General features: G+C 40.4%; 1 protein-coding gene across 1 annotated transcript; it reads left to right on the top strand.

Annotated features, from left to right (window-relative positions):
• Positions 1-1,588: 1,588 nt before the first annotated feature.
• Positions 1,589-22,533, top strand: LOC134186038 (hemicentin-1-like). The gene is made up of 23 exons (XM_062653944.1): positions 1,589-1,597; positions 2,239-2,313; positions 2,554-2,645; positions 2,941-3,042; positions 3,866-3,934; positions 4,013-4,102; positions 4,157-4,162; positions 4,216-4,222; positions 4,280-4,371; positions 4,413-4,465; positions 5,895-6,260; positions 6,337-6,405; positions 8,397-8,669; positions 8,942-9,214; positions 9,487-9,759; positions 10,032-10,304; positions 10,367-10,672; positions 10,729-10,989; positions 11,080-11,358; positions 11,417-11,737; positions 11,796-12,074; positions 21,952-22,146; positions 22,448-22,533. The coding sequence occupies exons 1-23, from the start codon at positions 1,589-1,591 to the stop codon at positions 22,531-22,533; spliced, it is 3,849 nt and encodes a 1,282-aa protein (XP_062509928.1).
• The last annotated feature ends 443 nt before the right edge of the window (positions 22,534-22,976 follow it).

Raw genomic sequence — 22,976 nt, 5'->3', positions numbered from 1 at the left:
TTGGTGGAAATTTATGCAACCGTGTCGTGTCAAAAAAGCGTTCAAAATTGTAAGGAAATGAACATAGTAAAGTCTCTATAACTATTGAATAGAACTCGATAGTAGCTATGACCGATACCGCCATAGTTGGGCATGTCCAAATCCCACCTTTTTATACATTCCATTCATTAATAAACATAAAATACATTACATAAAACTAACCCCATGCAAATTAAACGTTATTCTCCGTTATGAGACATTGAGGATAAAAATATGCACTGAACGTACGGTTGGTCCAACCCAACAATTTCTCGCTCGTTTCACTCGCGCTACCCATTCCATTCACATCTTGTTACTATTGAAAAAAACTACTCAAAGATTGAAAGCCACACTTTCTGAGCACATTACTGCAGCCAGCAGGCAACGAGAGGTGTACTATATAGCTATCTTCAATAATCTTGTAAGAAATTTGTATATACTGCCTGCATGCGCTATAGACAGCTTCTGCTGTTAATTACGTCACGGCGCGGGTACACCCACTATACCTGATATAGGCAACGGGAAGCAACATTGCGCCTCAATATCTCCACGAATGTATAACATCAAAAATACGAATGTATTTTTGCGTATATGGACATTAGAAACTAAAGCAAATGCAATAGAATATTTGACTTTACATGTCACTAATTCATTAACTAAATTGCGGCGTTTGTATAAAAATGGCAACTATTAATTAATTAATTGAAATTTGGTCAAACACATCGTTTCAAATTTATGCTGAGCCGCACAACTGACTTTCGCTTTATTGACGACAAAGTGCAACGTGTATACTGCAATTAAAAATTATTGGTATCTAGACATTTTGTATAGAGATATTTTGAGAAAGGATAATGAACGCGCGTGGTTCAATCATTTAGATCCCGTATGAGGCATGTATACACCCTCTGTCTGTCTGTGCATCTTTTATTATTTCAAGAAATGATTCGATTTTCAATAACAAAGTAATTAAATCTGTAGCCTACAGTTAATTAGAAATCCATCCAAACTGTTTGTAACCTAAAAATACTTGCTATTACTAGGACAACAATGCATGCATGTCAACGTGTACAACGATTCTTGAGTTCAGGAAAGCTGCATAACCTCGCAACACTTTAGGCGATCAAGTTCATTAAGTAGAAACGTTTGATCAACACGCGCTGTACTTTTGATGTTACTACAACCACCAACGACCAGCATCCGGTTAGCTGTGATCACGCCATAATGACCAGTTCACCTCGCAATTAGCAGCTTTGGATGAGACAGACAACAACAAGTGAACTTCGATGCTGTTCGGTTTGTCAAAATACACGTCAAATTTTGGCCTACTCATCGCTCTGCTAGCTGGTTGCGCCATTGCTGGGTCGACCGCCAACGAGAGAGCTGCTAGAGATTCAAGTAAGTACAGTCTTTCTGCGGATCGATATTTTGTGGACTTGATTGAATAGTAAAGACCAAATCGCTTGTCTCCGCTGCTCGGTAGAAATTTTATGGCTGCTCGTTCGCTGCATTTCCTTGATGAGGAGTGGCCGTAGGGTGCTAGGCAATACTTCCAGTAAATCAGACATCAACAATGTGGCAAGTAAGTAATCAAGCAGGCTAGTACGCAGAGGAGACTATGGAGTTTGCACAAACCCTACAGCTAAGTTTGCTACGGAAGTTAGAAATTGATCTACAAAGACAGCTAGCTATTGATAACTAGAGTTCGATCTGTTTGATGACAAAAGATATCTTCTTATCCTATCTTCTTCTAGTGTCTGTAGTGTACATACGAAACAAGCACAGCTGCATTTACTCTTAATTTGTAAGGGTTAAGTTGTACGTACTTGGAGACTTGCAGACATCTGAAGCCAGGCAATTCCCGGATATTATAACCGAATACGTTCTCTCTGCAAGGGGCTTTGGAAGAGCATCATACAGCCCATACCACTTTTTTCAGTTGTCCATTAGCGTATGACTGCGTCCACAAATGTTCGAAGCTGTATAGCTAAAAAGCTTCTCGAGATTTTCATATTTAGAGTTGTAGGTGTTTAGAGAGCGGCTGAGAGTATTTGGCAAGTTTCCAGTGTCATGTATAGTTGTTGCAATAAGACTTGGTTAGTGGAGTGTGCAGTGTGCAGTGAGCAGTGAGCAGTGTGCATTGTGCATGCAGTGAGCATTGTGCAGTGAGCATGCAGTGAGCATTGTGCAGTGTGCAAATTAATTAAACTGCAATGGGCCCAGTGCAGTGAGCAGTGTGGAGTGTACAGCGAGCAGCGTGCAGTGAGCAGTGAGCAGTGTGAAGGTGTGCAGTGTGCAGTGAGCAATATGCAGTGAGCAGTGTGCGGTGAGCAGTGAGCAGTGAGCAATATGCAGTGAGCAGTGTGCAGTGAGCAGTGAGCAGTGAGCAATATGCAGTGAGCAGTGTGCAGTGAGTAGTTGCCTAGTATGCAGAGTGCAGTGTGCAGTGTGCAGTGAGTAGTATGCAGAGTGCAGTGTGCTGTGTGCAGTGAGCAGTGTGCAGTGTGAAGCATGCAGTAAGCATTGTGCAGTGTGCAGATTGCAGGGAGCAGTGCTCAGTGCGCAGTGTGCAGTGAGCAATGTGTGCAATTAGCAGTGTGCAGTCTGCAGTGTGCAGTAAGCAGTGTGCAGTGTGAACAAGGGCGTAGCGTGATCTCTAGAAATGGGGCTAGACTTTACAATGCTACGGGACACGTCAACTTTTTAATTAAATGATACAGTGGCGGATACAGACTGGAAAAATGCGGTGCAACCGTACAATAATGCTTGGACAAACGTTTGTGAATACCTGTACCATATTATACAATGACAGTTACATCATGAGCTAATGTCTTAATAACAGATGAATTTCCTATCTACAACATAGTATCATGGTATATTATATGTATACTTATGAGGAACACGATATACATAAATTGTGTTCAGTATGTTCAAGAAAGACATTCTGCAGAGAGCAAACGTATTCAAAGTTTTATGGTTGAAGTGCAAGTATAGTGCAAGTTTTTCTTGGCCTATTGTGGACTTTAGGTAAGACGTTTAAGATTTTAGGTCACTGATACTAGGCTAACGCACAGGCCTAGGAGCAACTTACAACGATCCTTAGAGAGTAAGAATGTCAGGAAATAACTTTTGTCACGTCGTTTGATAAGTTCCATAGGAATAATGGTTGTCTCAGTTTGCTGTCCAGCACAACAGTTCTCTAGTCTTTACCAGAACCTTAATTGTATATATATACAGACGGACAGCTATGCATGGTCCTTACTCGGAACCTGAAATGGGGTGACCGTGATGCCTAGGCACACCAAGCACCACCCTGGATCCGTCACTGAGTTGTACTTACTTATCCACACATCACATATCCATACATGCATACCCAGACCCACAGTGTACATAGTTTGCCTACGTTCCTGCAAGTGTGCAAAATTTGGTTGAAGACTGACTAGTGTATGCAAGTCCTCTAGAAGAATTGCCAAAGACAAGACGAGGGAAAACGGAGAATGCAAGCCTCGATCCTTTGTATCGGTAGCTAGATAGACAGTACGCTTTGTGTTTAGCCAATTAATTTCTTCATATAGAAATGCAGTTGTTCTAAGCGCCACTGGTAAGTTCGGCCAATAAATATACAAATTCACTAGATTCAAATTATTACACGGACATGTGATTCAAAGGTAAAGTCTTGGTATTCCAATATTTGACTAGAGACAAGCACTACGCATTTAAAGCTACAAATTTTAAACCGCGCCTACAAATCTAAATCTTGGGCTATACAGCCCGGTCTTGCCTATGCCACGTTACGCCTCTGATTTATTGTGCAGTGAGCAGTGTGCAGTGTGCAGTGTGCTGTGTGCAGTATGCTGTGTGCAGAGTGCAATGAGCTGTGTGCAGTGAGCAGTGTGCTGTGTGCTGTGTGCTGTGTGCAGTGAGCTGTGTGCAGTGAGCTGCGTGCAGTGTGCTGTGTGCAGAGTGCAATGTGCTGTGTGCAATGTGCTGTGTTCAGTGAGCATTGCGCAGTGTGCAGAGTGCAGTGTGCTGTGTTCAGTGAGCTGTGTAGCTGTGTGCAGTGTACTGTGACAGCGTACAGTGAGCAGTGAGCAGTGAGCAATGTAGTGTGTGCATGCAATGAGCAGTGTGCTGTGTGCAGTGTGCGGTAAGCAGTGCGCTGTGCAGTGTGCGGTAAGCAGTGTGCTGTGTGCTGTGCAGTGTGCATGTAATAAGCAGTGCTCAGTGAGCAGTGTGTGCAGTGTGCAGTGTGTGCAGTGTGCAGTGTGCAGCGAACAGTGTGCAGTGTGCAGTGAGTAGTGTGCTGTGTGCAGTGTGCAGTGTGCAATGTGCAGTGAGTAGTGTGCAGTGCGCAGTGTGCAGTGTGCTGAGTGCAGTGAGCTTTGTGCTGTGTGCAGTGACAGTCAGATCAAACATATAGAGATGACGTTTAGAACTGCACTTAATTTCAGTATAGCATGGAGTACTCAGCAACTGTTGGCTATACACAAGCGGCTAGACCCTAAGAGGTTGGCCCAACAGGAGCGCGCCTACTCCTTTTGAGGCCGGAAGTATAGTACACGGAGAAGCATCACGGTATAATTTTTCAGTTTTTTACACTAGATATGAGTACGTACAAACTGGCAGTCCCGTGTGCTTGGGTGCAAGCCCGTGCAAGTTAATTAATAAATTTTTGTTTCGTGGCGTCGCATCGCCAGTACTGCGCCTACTCCTTTCAGAAACTCTGGATCTGTCAATCTAACTACGATATAGGACTGACTGGTGTATACGCGCGTCCGTTAGAAAAATTGACAAAAAAATAGACAAACCGGTGAATGCAAGCCTTCATAACACTTGCTAGCGGGACCGTATACATATATCCGCATGAGCTAGTCTGAGGCGTCTGTAGTAGACATGTTGACAAACTGGGTGACAAGAACTGTGGGGGCGTGGGTCGCGGAGTCCGGGGCCACGGAAGCCGGGGCCATGAGGGACACTCCAATCAGAGGCTTATGGTAATTATATATATAAAAATAGGTCATCTTGTAACAAGCTACAAGTGGAAGAAGACGAGGAGCTACACTCAACAGTGCACTTGCGAGAAGACGTCCTGGATACACGCGAGGCTACACTTGCGCAAACTCAAACTTTTCCAAAATGGCTGATAGGAAGCAAGTTCCCTATGCGAAGAAATTCAAACTGAGTACGCTGACAGCGTTAAATTGGTATGTTTTCCAAGTATTCCTTTCAATTTCCTCGTCAAGTTGGTCAATGGAATTCCTTGCAGCCTCGCATGCGCAGAGTGACCAACAGGAGTCTGCATGTATGTACGACACTCGGTCGAAGAAGGTTCCATTCAAGTTAGACAATGCCGTTACCGCGCATGGAGCTTGGGCCTACATGCAACCTGCCTCTCAGTGATTCTAGCCCACAATAGCACAACGATTATTTATTGCCCAAGAATGCTGCTTGTGTAGTGTTTCCCTAACAAATCAATAGTTTTGCAAATGTGCATGGTCACGCCCGCCAACGTGCGCTAAACCCGTAGCAATTTAGAATTGTTTTCGTCTGGTCTGGTAAGACGTAGAGAAAGCCAACTGGCTAATTAAATAGATCGCGTGCATGTGAACCCCAGATTATAATAGGACTTCACCTTATCAAATATAAATTAAAATTTGAAAAAGCCTTTTCGAGCGAGTCCTGCCTTCGTGACAACGAACAGTAAAATATTTTAAGTCGGCATCATGATGCTATTTTGGATATGGTGATGGTTCTGAACCCCTAGCTCTTTAAGCATCTCATGCATGTCATGCACTGCTTTAGCAACTAGAACAATGAAGCATGTTCCGTTTATGCGTTTACGTTTTTGCGTTGTGCAGCAGCAAATTAATTCATTGCAGATGGGGCTAACGATAACACCGAATCGTCTGCAGGAGGAACGACAACAAACGGCACACTTCCATCTTTGAATGCAACAACAAGAACTCCTCGTATCGATACTAGCAAGACTTCTACGTCAATTACTCAACAAAAGAAAGTGACGGTCAGATTCAATCAGGAAATAGTCCTTCTCTGCAAAGATCTAAAATACAGCACTACAATGATATCTTGGTTTAAACATCAAGAGAATTCAACGAGCGATATAAAACATAAACTGGATATAAAAAGATATCGCTTGGATGTGACTAGTCAGGGAGGCGGAGGCACTTACAGCTGTCTTGTTACTAACAACTCATTCAGCGTCAATAGGATATTCGTTGTCCACGGTTAGTATCAATTAACTCATACACATGTATTGTGCTGTAAAAAATCTGTGTATTGATTGTATTTTGTTGTTGATAGCAAGCATTGCATTGTTAAGAAAAACATTAAATACAACTCGCATAGTGACTTGCAATTTGCAAAACAACGGTATTTTATTGTGTGAATAACTTTTTGAAGCAGAAAGCAGGAAATTTAAAATTCTAGTAAAGCAGAAACCGCGTTACCAACAAATTTCAGTCGTCTAAGATAAATTCTTCATCAAACTTAAAAATATTATAATCACCATTTCAACTGCAAAGTGTTGCTCGCATTGCCAAATAAGGCTGCCACAAGTACAACGCCGTTGACATAAACGATGTCCATCAGTAGGTCATTATGATGGAATGGGTTTCTCGTTGACATGTAGATGAAAGGGCAGGGTTGTCCACAGCATACAAAAGGCACGACGGAGCGCCATGCCTTGGCTCCCGCTTGGTATAGGCCCGCCGTGCTTTACTGAGTAGGCAGAGGCTACTATAAGGTCCGTTCACACATTTTGCGTGGTCTGGGAAAATTTGTAGATTTCGGAATTCTGAGCATGTATGTACAAGCATGTACGGAAAGCAGCCGGAGACAACTGGTAACAAATAGAGATGGGGTAGCTACGATTATTTAACCCCAAAACTGACAAGTTCCGCATTGTGATGTGTAAAGCGCCATCCTAGACTCGCCTCGTTTTGACATAAGCAGATAAGCTAAATGTTTAATTGCATTCTTTTAGAGTCACCATACACTGATTTAATTAGCTGTCTTAGTAACAGTTGCTTTGAGTCTACTGTTCTCTATTGTAGCTATGAAGACAACAAACTTTGTATTCTTAAAATTTACAAAGTTGTTTGAGGCAAGCAACTAATTCTTTGCATACTATTTTAGTTCTTTGCCTAGAGGGCCTGCGATGTTTAGTGTGATAGTAAGACCAATTAGGAGGATGACTGCCATATGGTATGAACTTGATTGTAATACAAGTACTCCAAAAGCAACAGCGGTTGTCATGCGCCGCCGCCCACAATTGCGTCCGTAGCAACTGCAGTTTCCCCTCTAGCATCGCTAAACGTTTTGAATTTGGGGTGTAACTACTGCAGAATATTAGATTACTTTAGTTAGAGAACTAACAATAAACAGGTTAACAATAGAAATAAATGAGGAAGACTTGCCAGAACTGCGACAAGATTCTCCATAGAGACCGAAAAAATGATAACAATGACTAGCACAACAAGCTTGATTCTTGTTGCTATTTTGTTGGGAGCATCTAGGCGAATCTATTGTAGCAGAGTAGGTAGATAGAGTACAAATTAATGCGGTCTGTAGATATGTTGCCCCTCCCAATCACGTGTCCTCGACTGATTATGCAAATCAAATATCTATTGCTCGAGCTCTCAAAATTTCTCACAAGCTTTAGCGGACTTTTTAGTTTGACGGTTATTCCAAGTTGTGATATACTGCGATGTGTGAGTCATACTAATCCTTGACCTAAAACCCCTCCTTTTTTTAGCACAATGATTGTGGTAAGTCCTTGTGAGAATGTGCACACACTCGATTAGTTTGGCGAAAGTGAGTGTTCCATTACTGAAAGACAACGTAGCTGCCAGTCTACTTCCCCATGACGCTCCATCAGAGTTAATTTCCGTTTGTGTCAGTGGCGATGGTAACTATCTCTAAGACTGTCAAGCAAGTTTGATTGGCTTCTATGTTAAATTGCGTTGGGTTAAAAAATTATGGTGGGGGCGTGGTCACGAGAATTTCCACCCTGCCTTACAAAAATCCTGGGGACAACCCTGAAGGGTCTAATCAAAAACCAAGCTTTAGAAGAACAAAGTTCCATGGCAGTCTGCTATTGAAAACACAGAAACCATGCAGTCTGAGTTGGACTATGTCCGATGTCCAGCGGTCTTTGATAGCATCGCCACGCTTGTGTACTGTATGTGAACTTATCCACAAAATAGATCATTTGATAGGAAAGTTTATAATAATTAAAGTGTCTGGAGTAGTAATCGGTTAGTTGCTTTCAAATTCAATTGTTTACAACTAAAACATTTAATTTGCTATGATAACAATTTTAGATTGCTCTGTACAATAATAATTGTCTTTGTTGCTTGCAGTTACTCCTTCTATCGAGATATCACCTTGTTGCCAAATTGTTATTGCCAACGAAACAGAAACAATAAATATCAAATGTTTAGCAGCTGGATTTCCCACACCAACAGTAACTTGGATTTTGCCTAACGGCAGCGAATGGCTAGTTGAAGATCTCAAGGAGTACAACGATACCGCTGGTATTAGTTCACTGGTTGTTACTGAGTATGATGGAGGTAACTACACATGCATTGCAAACAACCGCAATGGAAATGCTGAACAAACTGTGACTGTATTTGGTAAGTAATTATTTAAATTTTTGCATTGTCTTATAGTCATCAGGAAATTTTAATATTTTAGTCCAACCGCGAATTTTACCCTTTGATAATGATTCTCTAGTAGTCACAGTATATACATCATTTGATAAGAAAGTTTATAATAATTAAAGTGTCTGGAGTAGTAATCGGTTAGTTGCTTTCAAATTCAATTGTTTACAACTAAAACATTTAATTTGCTATGATAACAATTTTAGATCGCTCTGTACAATAATTATTGTCACTGTTGCTTGCAGTTACTCCTTCTATCGAGATATCACCTTGTTGCCAAATTGTTATTGCCAACGAAACAGAAACAATAAATATCAAATGTTTAGCAGCTGGATTTCCCACACCAACAGTAACTTGGATTTTGCCTAACGGCAGCGAATGGCTAGTTGAAGATCTCAAGGAGTACAACGATACCGCTGGTATTAGTTCACTGGTTGTCACTGCGTATGATGGAGGTAACTACAAATGCATTGCAAACAACCGCAATGGAAATGCTGAACAAACTGTGACTGTATTTGGTAAGTAATTATTTAAATTTTTGCATTGTCTTATAGTCATCAGGAAATTTTAATATTTTAGTCCAACCGCGAATTTTACCCTTTGATAATGATTCTCTAGTAGTCACAGTTTATAGATCATTTGATAAGAAAGTTTATAATAATTAAAGTGTCTGGAGTAGTAATCGGTTGGTTGCTTTCAAATTCAATTATTTACAACTAAAACATTTAATTTGCTATGATAACAATTTTAGATCGCTCTGTACAATAATTATTGTCACTGTTGCTTGCAGTTACTCCTTCTATCGAGATATCACCTTGTTGCCAAATTGTTATTGCCAACGAAACAGAAACAATAAATATCAAATGTTTAGCAGCTGGATTTCCCACACCAACAGTAACTTGGATTTTGCCTAACGGCAACGAATGGCTAGTTGAAGATCTCAAGGAGTACAACGATACCGCTGGTATTAGTTCACTGGTTGTTACTGAGTATGATGGAGGTAACTACACATGCATTGCAAACAACCGCAATGGAAATGCTGAACAAACTGTGACTGTATTTGGTAAGTAATTATTTAAATTTTTGCATTGTCTTATAGTCATCAGGAAATTTTAATATTTTAGTCCAACCGCGAATTTTACCCTTTGATAATGATTCTCTAGTAGTCACAGTATATACATCATTTGATAAGAAAGTTTATAATAATTAAAGTGTCTGGAGTAGTAATCGGTTGGTTGCTTTCAAATTCAATTGTTTACAACTAAAACATTTAATTTGCTATGATAACAATTTTAGATTGCTCTGTACAATAATTATTGTCACTGTTGCTTGCAGTTACTCCTTCTATCGAGATATCACCTTGTTGCCAAATTGTTATTGCCAACGAAACAGAAACAATAAATATCAAATGTTTAGCAGCTGGATTTCCCACACCAACAGTAACTTGGATTTTGCCTAACGGCAGCGAATGGCTAGTTGAAGATCTCAAGGAGTACAACGATACCGCTGGTATTAGTTCACTGGTTGTCACTGCGTATGATGGAGGTAACTACAAATGCATTGCAAACAACCGCAATGGAAATGCTGAACAAACTGTGACTGTATTTGGTAAGTAATTATTTAAATTTTTTGCATTGTCTTACAGTCATCAGGAAATTTTAATATTTTAGTCCAACCGCGAATTTTACCCTTTGATAATGATTCTCTAGTAGTCACAGTATATAGTAACGTCAGCTCTGTTCCGTGTACTGCTGTTGGATTTCCTCCACCTGATGTGTACTGGTATCATGGAGACAAGCAATTGTCTACACTTGTATCATCTCTCCATAATGTTGACAGAACTACAAAAAGACGAACTCTTTCTCTTGGAGAAGTAGACTGGTCACACAAAGGAGAGTATTCTTGTACTGCCAACAATACAATAAAGAAGAATAAAGCAAGTTTTGCCAACAAATCCATCTTTCTAAAATTACTCAGTGAGTTGATTTCAACACGCTTCAATAACCAGTTATGTGACGTGTTTGCTGAGCAGGTGACATTAAATTTTCCTCATTCAATTCAACTGCTGATGGATATGTGGGCGACAATCTAACGTTATCATGTTCGGTCACGGGGAAAAGTGAGCACGAGCTACGCTGGACAACTGAAAATGTATCACTAAGCAATGAAACGAATTCGACGACTCAATTTACAATTAGTAACTTAGAATTAGACTACGGCAGCAAAAAATATGTGTGTGAAGCGCGCACCATCGCAGATAACAAAACAATTTATTCGAGCGTCCGGATAAGAGGTAACAAACATTGTCAAGTTACTATATATAGTCTAGTTAAGTACGTGTGCATGTAATACTTGTTTACTCGCTTCTTTTGTTCATTTGCAGTTTTAAACGAAACCGTAAGGTTTGATGATATTAGCGTGTTTCTTGGCGGTAAGAACACGTTAGAATGCATCTTTATGGGAAAGCCTCAACCGAAGGTGACAATAGAGACTTCAGGAGAATTGCATACTGATGCAAAAGTAACCGCACTCGACGGAATGAAAAACATCTATAAAGCAGTAATTCAAAAAAGAATTAAATGGAGAGATGCGGGAAAAGCCTCATGCAGAATTTATTATGAAAACTCAACCGTCCAAGTAGTTGGACATGCTACTGTTAACAGTGAGAACAGTTACAAGAAAATACGTATACGAGGTGTTATTCGGTTTGCATTCCATAGTTTATCCTTACATCACGAGTCATCCAACCGAAGTTATTAAATCCTTCAATGATACACAACAATTTGAGTGCACTGCTGCAGGATATCCTCTACCTAAAATTTATTGGCAGAAAAAACTAAATGGACAAGATTACCATTTCGTTAGCGAAGTATTATTAATGGCAGCAGATGTTTCTGATCACGAGATATCTAGCACACTCACATTGAACAAGTCGATCTCGTCTGCTGGTGACTATCGTTGCATAACGACCTCTTCTGTAACGAATCCACAAAGCTATCCAGAAAATCGGCCAAACGTTTCCAACCCTGTTCAATACATTGGTGAGATAATAAGAAACACATAGAAAATTGTGTATATTATGTGCAATTTCTATTGCAGTAAAAAGTGACGCTCGAATCATTTCTAACGATCCAATTGTAGCAAGGTCGGGAGAGACGGTAACAATCACCTGCAACGCCACAGGTTATCCTCTTCCGCAAATTCGGTGGTCACATAAAGAAGAAAGCAATATGATTGAAAGTTCAAGAGAGAAAAAAAGCGATACATCTATAGAAAGCTACCTTGAAATCCCAAATGTAACAGTCGATGACGGAGGATCATACTACTGTACAGCCAGCAACATAGGTGAACAGAGTCAAGCAAACATTAATGTTAACGGTAAGTGATATACATAACAGTTTTGTTTCATTGTGGTGTACCGTATGTGCTGCATATACTATAATTGTTATGCCATAATAGTGTCGAATCAGGCCGGTAGATTTAATTAAAATTATTTATACGAAGTGATAACTAACCAAGAACCTTTTATGACGTCTTCAAAACGTCACTCAAGCTCATTTTTGACGGTTATGTTGAATGGATTTATAGAAAACGTTTGAGCTATTGATGTATATCGCATGCGTTGTACGTACTGATTTTCTAAGTTCCTGCGATTGTTAAATAAGACTAATTATTCTAAACATTGAACACATAGTCTAAAAGATATTACCAACAGAGAGGAAAGCCATAGAAGAGCTATGGCTAAACTTTGGACCTTATAATAATATTTCTTTGAAAGTCTAGCTTACGAAGCTTGCTACTTACTGCACACTTCATATTGCCATATACACAATTCTGTACTTACTTACCAAGCCAAAGGATTGTAGTCTTCGTCCCCGTGCAGCATCTTGCTCCACCCGCAATAAAAATTTACAGTCATTATATTTATTAATCGTTTTACTTCTTTATATTGCAACGTATTTAACTAGTAAATGGTCTTACGAAGAATCTAAAATGAAAGACGGCGGAAACATAAATAAGCAGGAGTTTAGTCACGTTTAGTGACATCTTTCATTGTAGTGTTTTCTGCTCGTCAGTGCCTAGATTAAGTTATATTCTGGTAGATCTAAAGTAATATCAACTGCATTAAATTATACATGCATTAAAGTTAATTAAATTAATGATTGAATTTTATTCTAAAGTTAAAGATGTTGCAGATTATCTTCAATGCTGAAATAGCTTTTCTTAGCGTTTTTTCAGGTAGGATATAAGGGCATGTCGTAAACTTAGCGCATGTACAGATGTACAATATTCGATGATTCTGAAAACTAATAATACAACTTTACTATAATGTTAAAGAAGATGGCGAGCTACAGCGAATCAGTCTCTGCTTGCAGCGCAGCACAAAACAACTGGCCTACGTATATGTCAAATGCGTGAATGTTCTGAAAATAGTTTTGGCAAAGATGTAAAGAACAAGACTTGTGCACCAACACTAATGGCCGTCATGGCAACTCACGCCTACTCTCCGCTGAAAATTTTACATCAGCGTCCAAAGCCTTCAAATTTACCCTTCAAAAAAAGAGATCGTGGAAACCCTTACTGTACATTTGGCGCCAAACCGGCCGGTCATTAGCCTAACCAACAACTGGATGAAGAACGTCTCTACATACGTGGCCTTGCAGGTTGCAAAAACTAGCGCAACATTGCAATTTGAGCACATTTTTGGTAGTAGTCTTGTGTGGCTGTCCTGTTTGCGTTTCTTCAAGTTCGGCGCGGTACGACCAGTCTATAATAGCGTGCTCGGCTATGCCTTGCGCGTTATAACGCCGTGTGTACTTGAAAAACTCAGAGTCCCCTTAAACATATTATATAAGCATGATCGCATCAGTGATTTATCGCTCGAGTCGGCGCTGCTCATTCTGAGACCCGACACTAAACATATGGAGATAAACTCCCAAACTAGAAAAATCGTATGACAAATCTTGGTGCATGCATGGATTTATAGCATCTCCCGTTAAAATAAAATGGCCGGAAAGTGCACTGACCGCCTTGGTATAGTGACCCACGCAAAATGCCATCTCCCGTCGATAAACCTATAGACTACCAAACACTTCAACAAGATGGTATTATTATAGGTAATCTCGCGGGCGTCATCGTAAGGGCCTTCTACCGAGAGAGGGTAAATCCACTTATACTCTGCGATGGTAATTCGCCGAGTAAGTGTGCTCGCTGCAGTCTAGTATAAAGGGTACCACGTTCAGCCGCACATTCGGTTAGCCACGATCAAAATGCGGGAGCGGGCAGGTCGTATCAGTTTGACTCCAAGCACGCTTAAAAATATAGGTACTGGCAAAAGGTGGAAGGAAGCCTAATGGTATCATTTTGGTAGCGGGATCTAGGTGGATAGATAGAGCCACCCTCGCAGCAAAACGTGAAAACGTGAAGAAATGGAGAAAATGTGGGAGCGAGGTACGTGCTATCATTGTAGCTCCCTATATTATTACTACTGAAACACTCTGTAGCAAAGAAACTCAGAGAATTGCTCAATAAAAGGGGAGACAACACATAAAATTGATTAACAGAACTCGCTAATTCTTATGAATACAATGACTGCTAAATACCGGTCATTATTATCTATCGTTACTAAGATACCAGTTTCTAAGATACACAATATCCTCTCTCCCTAAAAAATAACATGATAATAAATCAACACTCTATCCGTAATTGTTTGGAACAACGCTGGTGCAGAGCTAATCCCAAAGGGAAGTCGACGATACCTAAAAGGCCTTTATGTGTATTGATCGCAAGATATCGTTGACTGTCCTCATCAACTTTAAGTTGATTATAAGCATCAGTTAAGTCTAATTTTGTAAAATATTTACCACCAATCAGTACACTAAATAAGTCACCTGGAAAGCGCAATTGGGTGCTCATCGAATGTCGAGTAACGATTGAGAAGCTTGTAGTTCCAGCAAATTCTAACGTACCAGCTAGATGACTTGAATACGCTGATAGTCGGAAAGACACATAGAGCTGTATCAACAGGTACCAAAACACCTCGTTTCTTTGTCTATCTAATTCCGATTCAATTTTTATCCGAAGGTGAATTGGCGGTCTTCTATAAGGAAAAAACGTTGAGTTCAGCATCAGGTCGAACATGGATGCTAACTGACTGACTAGAACATCCAAGATCATCACCAAACACTTCGCTGAATGTGTCTATAGAACTCGTTCTAACCGACATTGAACTGCAACGGTCTTTCAACAGAAAGCGTTGCTTGTTGATTTGTCAAGGACGTGAGAAATGCATACTTGAGGAAGACCTGTTTTTCTTACCCATGCAATCCATGCATTCCTAAAAGATTTGATCCTTTGCCTTGCTTCAAATAGAACAAGATAGTTATTGGAGGAGTATTGCCAAACGTCCTGTGTTTGAAATGGTGCCTTTGAAGTATACCCAAGTTGCCGGACGCGTGTCTGAGTCTCTCTGTATTCTTCGATAGTTTCGGTTTTCCCAACGCTACCCAAGACTTCTCATTAACGAAACGTCGGCACCAGTGTCATCTCGAAATTGAATCTATATTTTTCAATGATAACATCGACGACCACTTTTTTCCAGCAATATGGACGTTTTCAGCCATCGCAACCTCTTTACACACAGAATCGCGATACCTTGTTCTGATCGAGTCCGAATTATTTGCGCAGCTCTCATTAGATTCTGAACGTTTTGCTTCAGCCACTTCCCTTTTACTGTCTCGACGTTGCTTTGAAAATATTGGTTTCTGCAAACTGGTAAAGTTGTGACATCCAGATTTTAGAAGACCGTAACTGTCACACTCCGGGCAGAATAATGATCTTTGATGATCTTTCAAGGAGCACTCTAAACTATAATGGTCTTTGACACCACAGATACAACAGAAGCCCCTTCTCGTTTCAGTCTTTCCTACCTGATCCAATTTTAGTGTGCCTCTTATCTACGAATTGAGCCAATTGATCATAACTGTCTCGTGTGGCTAAGACATTGTCCTTAGCTCCTTCAAATACCAAAGCATGTGCCAAAACCTGTTCCAGACTCCTATTAAGTAAGTCATCTATTTCATAAAACTGTTGCAACATCTGATCTTCTCTAAAGCCAGCGAAAAGTATGTCACGAAGACGAAAATGATACTCAGCAGCAGTAAAATGACAGTTGGAAGTTATCTGTTTAGTCCATCAAAATCAACTGCTCGTACTCATCCGGCTGTTGTTTCGAAGATACAGACGGACTCTCTCTAGCATTACATTTACTTTGCGACAAAAAAGGATCTAACCTATTCAATCCATTTATCCGTAGTATATTCATTAAACTCTTTCAAAAGAATAGAATGCTCCAAGCGAAGGCGTAGCTCTTCATAAAGGCACTTAGTGAGTAGGTTTCGTTTATAGTTGCTTCATTGATAGTATATATGATCATGTTTGTCAACTGCATAGAAAATTTGAAGAAGTATCTTACCCAGCTGTCAAAGCGTCAAAGGGAGTCTTCGTTTGCCTCTTCTTTGAACGAGCCAATCAATTTACAAAGTCTCTCAAGTTTCTTGAATCCTAGGAGCGGCTTTGCTATTACTCCGTAGCGCAACACAAACGGTTCGCAGCGCCAGTCTGTAGCGAGGAGACACAGAGAATTGTCCAGTTAAAGGGAAGACAACACAAAGTGGATTAACACAAACTCGCTAATTCTCGTGAACGTTAGGATTGCTAAATAGCCGTCATTAACATCTATAGTTACTAAGATACTAAACTACTACAAAATCTATAACGGCGCGTACTTTGCCTTCATCTGCTCTCACCCTCGTCGTATAAGTGTGTGGGTAAAGTATTTGACCCCATCCGACGCAAAAACACACTTGGAAGGGTTCAAACGTAAGACTTGTTCGCGACAGCGTGATAAAACTTATCGCAAACAAAGACCATTCTCTTCTCTTGCGGAACCTCACACTACGATGTGATCTATCCCAAAAAAACAGTGACAGCCATATGTCCGTCTCAATATCTTTTTCGTTATTCTCTGTAACATCTCTGGCCCAGGAGCTATGCCAAAAAGCAAACATTTGAAACGATATCGCTCAAACGGAGTGATGACCGACCGTTGTCCGTTCGAAGCACTCGGGAACTTGCCAAAGGCCGGAGGCTGACTCTAAAGTTTTCAAATATTTTGCCTCGTGAATTTTAGCGAAAAGCTCTTCACAAACCGGTAATTGACGTGTTCTCTTTAAACTGCTTTGTATAAACTTAACAATACTTATTCTAACCACCATTTTTCAATACCGATACCAAAAAATAAACGCATGAAAGTCGTTGGGCATAAATGATTTCTTCTGCTATTATTCTCATCAGTTATATTTTTGGACTCTCTCAGTCAAAGAAAGAGACCTGTCTTTGACTTGCAACAGCATGAGGTATAATTGTTCCTTCAATGCATCAGGAACGAGTATTACAGGAATTATATTGCATGCATTCAGACGTAACGCGTATTAAAACCATAGCCAGAGGTGGTCCCACTTTAATGAGACTATTGAAAATCTGGTAAGAAACTTGCACAACTTGTCAGAGATCCCAACACCATGTAAAGCTCATTCTTATTTTTGAAGATGGCCGGAAACACCGTGGAACCATCTTCGCTTTGATTTTTCAGAGCTATATCACCACTTGCTTGTGCCCACTCCAAATAGGGCAATTAAGCAAATACCTCAGAAGACCAATATACAGTAACAGCTAAAATAATAATAGGTGCTCATTTCATTCTAACCTGTGCGAGCGAGCACGTACCTTACTTGTTTGATTAACTGTAGAGTAGAAAAAAAACCTAGATGATATTCCAATTATTAGCTACGAACAGCATTAAGTAAGTTTAACTGTCACAAAAACTCAAACGCTATATAGCTCAACGCTGCTTACGCCTAATTAAATATTGCTGTCATAGCCATAATCACAAAATGTCAATTTTACATCCATCGAGGAAAACTAACAATTTTTCAAAATAATCAATTTGTAACAGCTGTACCTTGGGTGTAGGAGTGGTGAAAAAGCGCCCATGCTTAACATTAAGTAAGCAATGTTTCCATGGCGATATTAGCAGATGTCGACTTTCATTATATTAGCTATTTCTTGACTAGAAACAGCATTAAATGTCACAAGAACACCATTAACTGTCACAACGAACAGAAGCTAGACAAGTTGACGCTGCTTACGCCTAATTCGATATTGTTGTCATAGCAATAATCACAGAAAGACGTCACATAACGGAAAGTGTCAATTTTTACACACTAAGAAAAACAAAGAATTATTGAAAATATTCAATTTTTAACAGATGTCCTTCGTGAAGAGTGGTGCAACGCAGCCGGAAAAATTTCCAGTGATGACTTCTATGACGTATGCTATTTTATATTTACCTTCTTCAAAACTAGCAAAGAATAATTCGAATTTATCGATTCCGAAACCAGGGTGTAGGGGTGGTGTGGCACTGACGTGGTACGGAAGGGCATTCAGTGTACCTCTATGACGCATCAGAGAAATTCGCTCGCCTCGTTCGCTCGCAATCAACATCAACTCTATAAACACTAGCCATCCGTAGGCTATTTCTGAGCTCGTCTCAGATAATGCACAGCCATTCAAAGCTTTGACACTGTTTTACAACCTAATGGCATTCGGCAAGTCAGGAGTCATGTTTCCATCCTGTTTCTAACAGGAAAACAGAAAGAGCTGCTCAATCTTTCGAGATTGTAAAATCCACCTTACATTGATCCTTTCCTCAGTTAGCAGCCTGGATTCTACGTTACAGGATGACCACAACAAGGCAATAATCTTGCGACTTTCTTAGGGGACGCTCATTTTACAGTCGGTTAGATCATATTCACCCATCCTTAAATGTCACTGTGATCAAGCCACAGAAATGTTAATCGTTCCAGCAAAGCAAGAGTCATCCTGCGATCTCTACCACAGGTGACAACGTATTTGCCAAAGAATACCGCATGCCATAGTAGAGCCTAGAAATAGCCGTCAATGCTCAGGTCCAAAAATTACTAAAATTCAAATTCCACTAGGAATTGTCACGTGGTAAAGCGTGTGAATCAACTGCTTCCCTTCTTAATTCTTAGTATAGATAATCTTTCAACCTCACTCAGCACCTCCAAATAGTAAATGAAGCTATGTTCTACTGGACGCTTCAGAGCTACGAACCCGTATGCGTGTGCGTGTGCGTGCGTGTGTGTGTGTTTGTGTGTGTGTGTGTGTGTGTGTGTGTGTGTGTGTGTGTGAGTGTGCGCGCGCTTGTGTTTATTGTGAATATCAATGTAAATTTTATTATCTATTGTAATTATCATTAATTAATCATTAGCTTGTTGCTAGAAATGTACAGTAATTCGCTGAAAACACAGGAATGCGTCGATGTGACTAAAGATAATTAACTAAATTAAAATATCATCCACACTATTTCGAACTCAGCACATGCACATGCGTAACTCTTGCACGGAGCGGGCTTGCCTTATCCACGTTAGTTCTCAATTTTGCATGTAAGTGCTCTTGCATCACTTAAAGTTAACTACTGAGGTGATCTCGATTAGCATGCTTTCGTTGAGCCGCTGCTTTCGTTCCGATAATAGAGATTGATCTCGTACGTCTCTTAGTTACATGGGAAATACTGTGTAGTGACCGAATCCAGAAGAAAGCAGCGCTACGTTTCCTACAAATCATCGTTTCAAGACGACGTCGATCGTTCATCATCAGTCCTACTTACAGCTAAAACATATTGCTCTCTTGAAGATCGCGGAAGATGCATGCTGGTCGTGCGCAACGCTGCATGCATGGTCCCATGGGACCTTCGCTTGGCTTCTTGAAGAACAATGAATTCGTTTGTTCTGCGATTCTTCTGTAAAAAATGTAACAGACGCGTACAACGATTACCTGAACTTTACTCTGCGCTTTTCAGTTTGATGATGGTTTGACCTTATTAATGTTTTTGCTATCTCAGCATTTATATCATACTGCGCGGGATTATTACGTCATTTATTGTTGATGTCCTAAAGGACTGCTGATTAGTTCAACAATTCCCGAGAGTGATTTACGCTGACTACTTAAAAGGACCGATGATTGGCTTAAAAAATCCCCAAGCGTGACACACCCTTACAAGCGTACATACTAGTAATTGAAGCTGTGTTTACACCGTCGCTTCTACAGCTATGAGCCTTCAAAGTCCGGAACAGCATGTACGCTGGGAGGAGTAATTGTCGCAAAGAATTACGAATACACACTCTATTTTCTTTCTAGACGTGCTACCTAAAAAATGTATTTAAAATCCTACATAGCGACTGTCGTTTCGTGTGACCTCAAAGTCCGTAGTCGTAAGTAAAGCCATCGTATATGGAACATAAAATCTCTACTGGTTACGTAATGTTAGATTCCCGTATAAATATCGTAAAACCAAGAAAGCGATCGATTTTGGGTCAGCAGTTGCAGACATGTGAATTCTGTTATATATTTCCGACAGGTCCTAGCAATCGCAAACATAAATTACACCGTTCTGGTAATAAAACTCTGTCATGAAAGTTTCGCGCGTGCGATTGGCTGTGCGTCCATTGTCTCTGGTTGCCACGTACAACATAAAGGAACTAATGCTTCGTGATTGGGCCACACTAAGGAGGCGTGGCACATTCCTGTAGCGTGACAGACATAACCAGCCAGCCAGCCAGCCACATAGTCCCCAGACCGGAAGTCGGTTCAGCTCTATACGTTTAGAGTACGCTACTCGCCAAGTCTCGTGACTTTTACAAAGTCCCTTTTCTTCTAGGCTAATAGTTAAACTAGTAATGGAAGCTGTGTTTACACCGTCGCTTCTACAGCTATGAGCCTTCAATGTCCTGAACACCGCGTAGGCTAGGAGGAGTAATTGTCGCGAAGAATTATGAATATACACGTTATTTTCTTTCTAGACGTGCTACTTGTAAAATGTATTTAATATCTTACATAGCGACTGTCGTTTCGCGTAACCGCAAAGTCCGTAAATAGTCTGTAGTCAATAGTCTGTAGTCGTAAGTAGTGTCATCATATACGGGATATAAATCTCTTCTTACGTAATGTTAGATTCCGGTATAAATATCGTAAAACAAAGAAAGCGATCGATTTCGGGTCAGCAGTTGCAGACAGGTAAGTTCTTTTGTTTATTTCCGACAATTCCTGACAATCGCAAACATGAATTATACCGTTCTGGACGAAAACTCTCTCAAGGAAGTTTCGCGCCTACGGTTGGCTGTTCGTCTATTGTCTTTGGTTGCCACGTACGACATAAAGGAATTAATGCTTCGTGATTGGGCCACACTAAGGAGGAGTGGCACATTCCTGTAGCGTGACAGACATAGCCAGCCAGCCAGCTAGCCAACCAGCCAGCCAGCCAGCCAGCCAGACACATAGTCCCCAGACCGGAAGTCGGTTTAGCCTTATACGTTTGGAGTACGCTACTCGCCAAGACTCGTGACTTTTACAAAGTCTCTTTTTTCTAGGCTCATAGCTGAATAAACGTAGAAAGAAACAGACATACGGACAGACAGACCGGAAGTCAATTCAGCTTGTTAAAAGTGAGCTTCTCGCGAAGCAACCACCACTTATTGTGATGTCCTTCCGTTACGCTAGTAGATTAATGAACCAATACCACAGGACACTCAATTATTGAAACTATCGATTCCCTAAAATATTACACCTGAACTATTTGCTACTTTGGGGTGTTTCCAGAAAACTTTTGCAACAGACCATGAGTGACTGTATTACAAGCAATCCAGGATCGTCAATTCAATCACCAAACTGCAATCTTCCAAGACATTATCCACAACAGATCATACCACCTCTCCAGTACTAGCGAATCTTACACAAGAAGTGAGAAAGTTTACTTTGCATTACTTTGAAACAAATTAGCTCAACAGATTTGTAGAAAATTAGCTACCGTACTTGAATCGTATAGATATAATAGACTGTTAGAAGTTGAGCTGTGTAAAAAACAATTTGGCTTGGGGAAAAGAATTGTGTTAGAAACTATAGCGCATGTGCAGACGTACCTGGAAACTATCAGTAGTACACGCCCCAACGGCCAATAACGAAAACACTAAACTTAAGACTACAGCTTGTTTCCAAACGTACAAATCAACACCATAACTCATTTACTGAAATAGCGGAGTTTGCAAGTGCATTTGCAAGAGCACTAGATTACCAAATATTTGTAACATTTCTACACTTGTGACTCCATTTTTAGTGAAACCTTCCATCAACATACGACCTTGTTGTGAACATGTTATCGACAAGGAGAAAATCAATGAGATTAAATGTTCAGCAACTGGACTACCCACGCCAACAGTTACCTGGATATTTCCGAACGGCAGCAGATGGCCAAACAATGAAATTCCTAACTACAATTCTAGTTCACTGGTTTTCACGGAACAAGACGGAGGTAAATACACATGCGTTGCAAACAGCAGTATTGGAACAGCTGTAGAAAGTGTCACGGTATTCGGTATGTAAAAGTATATTGTTAGAAATTTGTATGGCATTATATTCAATACGGAAATCTGCTCTTTTATAGTAAAACCACGAATTGTACGCATTGATCCTAACATTCTAAATGTTACGGTACATACCAACGTCACCTCTGTGTCCTGCATCGTTGTTGGATTTCCTCCACCTGATGTATATTGGTATCGTGAAGATGAAAACCTGTCTGCATTTGTATCACCTGTCTATAACGTTAACAGAACTACAACTAGACACGATCTTTCCCTTGGAAAAGTCTATTGGTCACACAAAGGAAAGTATTTTTGTACTGCCAACAGTACCATAGATAACAAAATATTCTCCGACACGAAATCGGTGTCCTTAACTCTCCGCAGTAAGTTGATGTCAACACGCGGTTTACTAACGCGTGATTTACTATGTTTGCTGAACAGGCGACATTGAATTCGACTCATTCAAGTCAATTTACAATGGGTTGGTAGGCGAACCACTCAAATTATCATGTTCAGTCTCAGGAAAAAGTGAGCACGTGCTACGCTGGATATCGGACGACAAGTCAAATAGACTAGTAAAACATAATCGCACGGACGGAAACACACTTGATTTTACTATCGACAAACTACACTTCACGGATGCAGAAAAACAGTTCGTGTGCGAAGCGCACACCGGCGAAAGTAACGAAAGAATTTATTCAAATGTCAGCATACGAGGTGAGAGATATTATTCTTATATTACGAAATAACCGTGTTTGTATGCGTGTGCACTGTAATA

Source organism: Corticium candelabrum, chromosome 10 (assembly GCF_963422355.1).
Source record: "Corticium candelabrum chromosome 10, ooCorCand1.1, whole genome shotgun sequence".
NCBI lineage: Eukaryota > Metazoa > Porifera > Homoscleromorpha > Homosclerophorida > Plakinidae > Corticium > Corticium candelabrum.
This window is presented reverse-complemented; position numbering and strand designations above follow the sequence as displayed.

What these genes read in the sequence shown, in the direction of transcription:
- LOC134186038 (XM_062653944.1), top strand. An exon ending in TTCGAGCGTCCGGATAAGAG is followed by an intron (nt 10,990 to 11,079) that starts GTAACAAACATT and finishes GTTCATTTGCAG; the next exon opens with TTTTAAACGAAACCGTAAGG. An exon ending in TGGACATGCTACTGTTAACA is followed by an intron (nt 11,359 to 11,416) that starts GTGAGAACAGTT and finishes TGCATTCCATAG; the next exon opens with TTTATCCTTACATCACGAGT.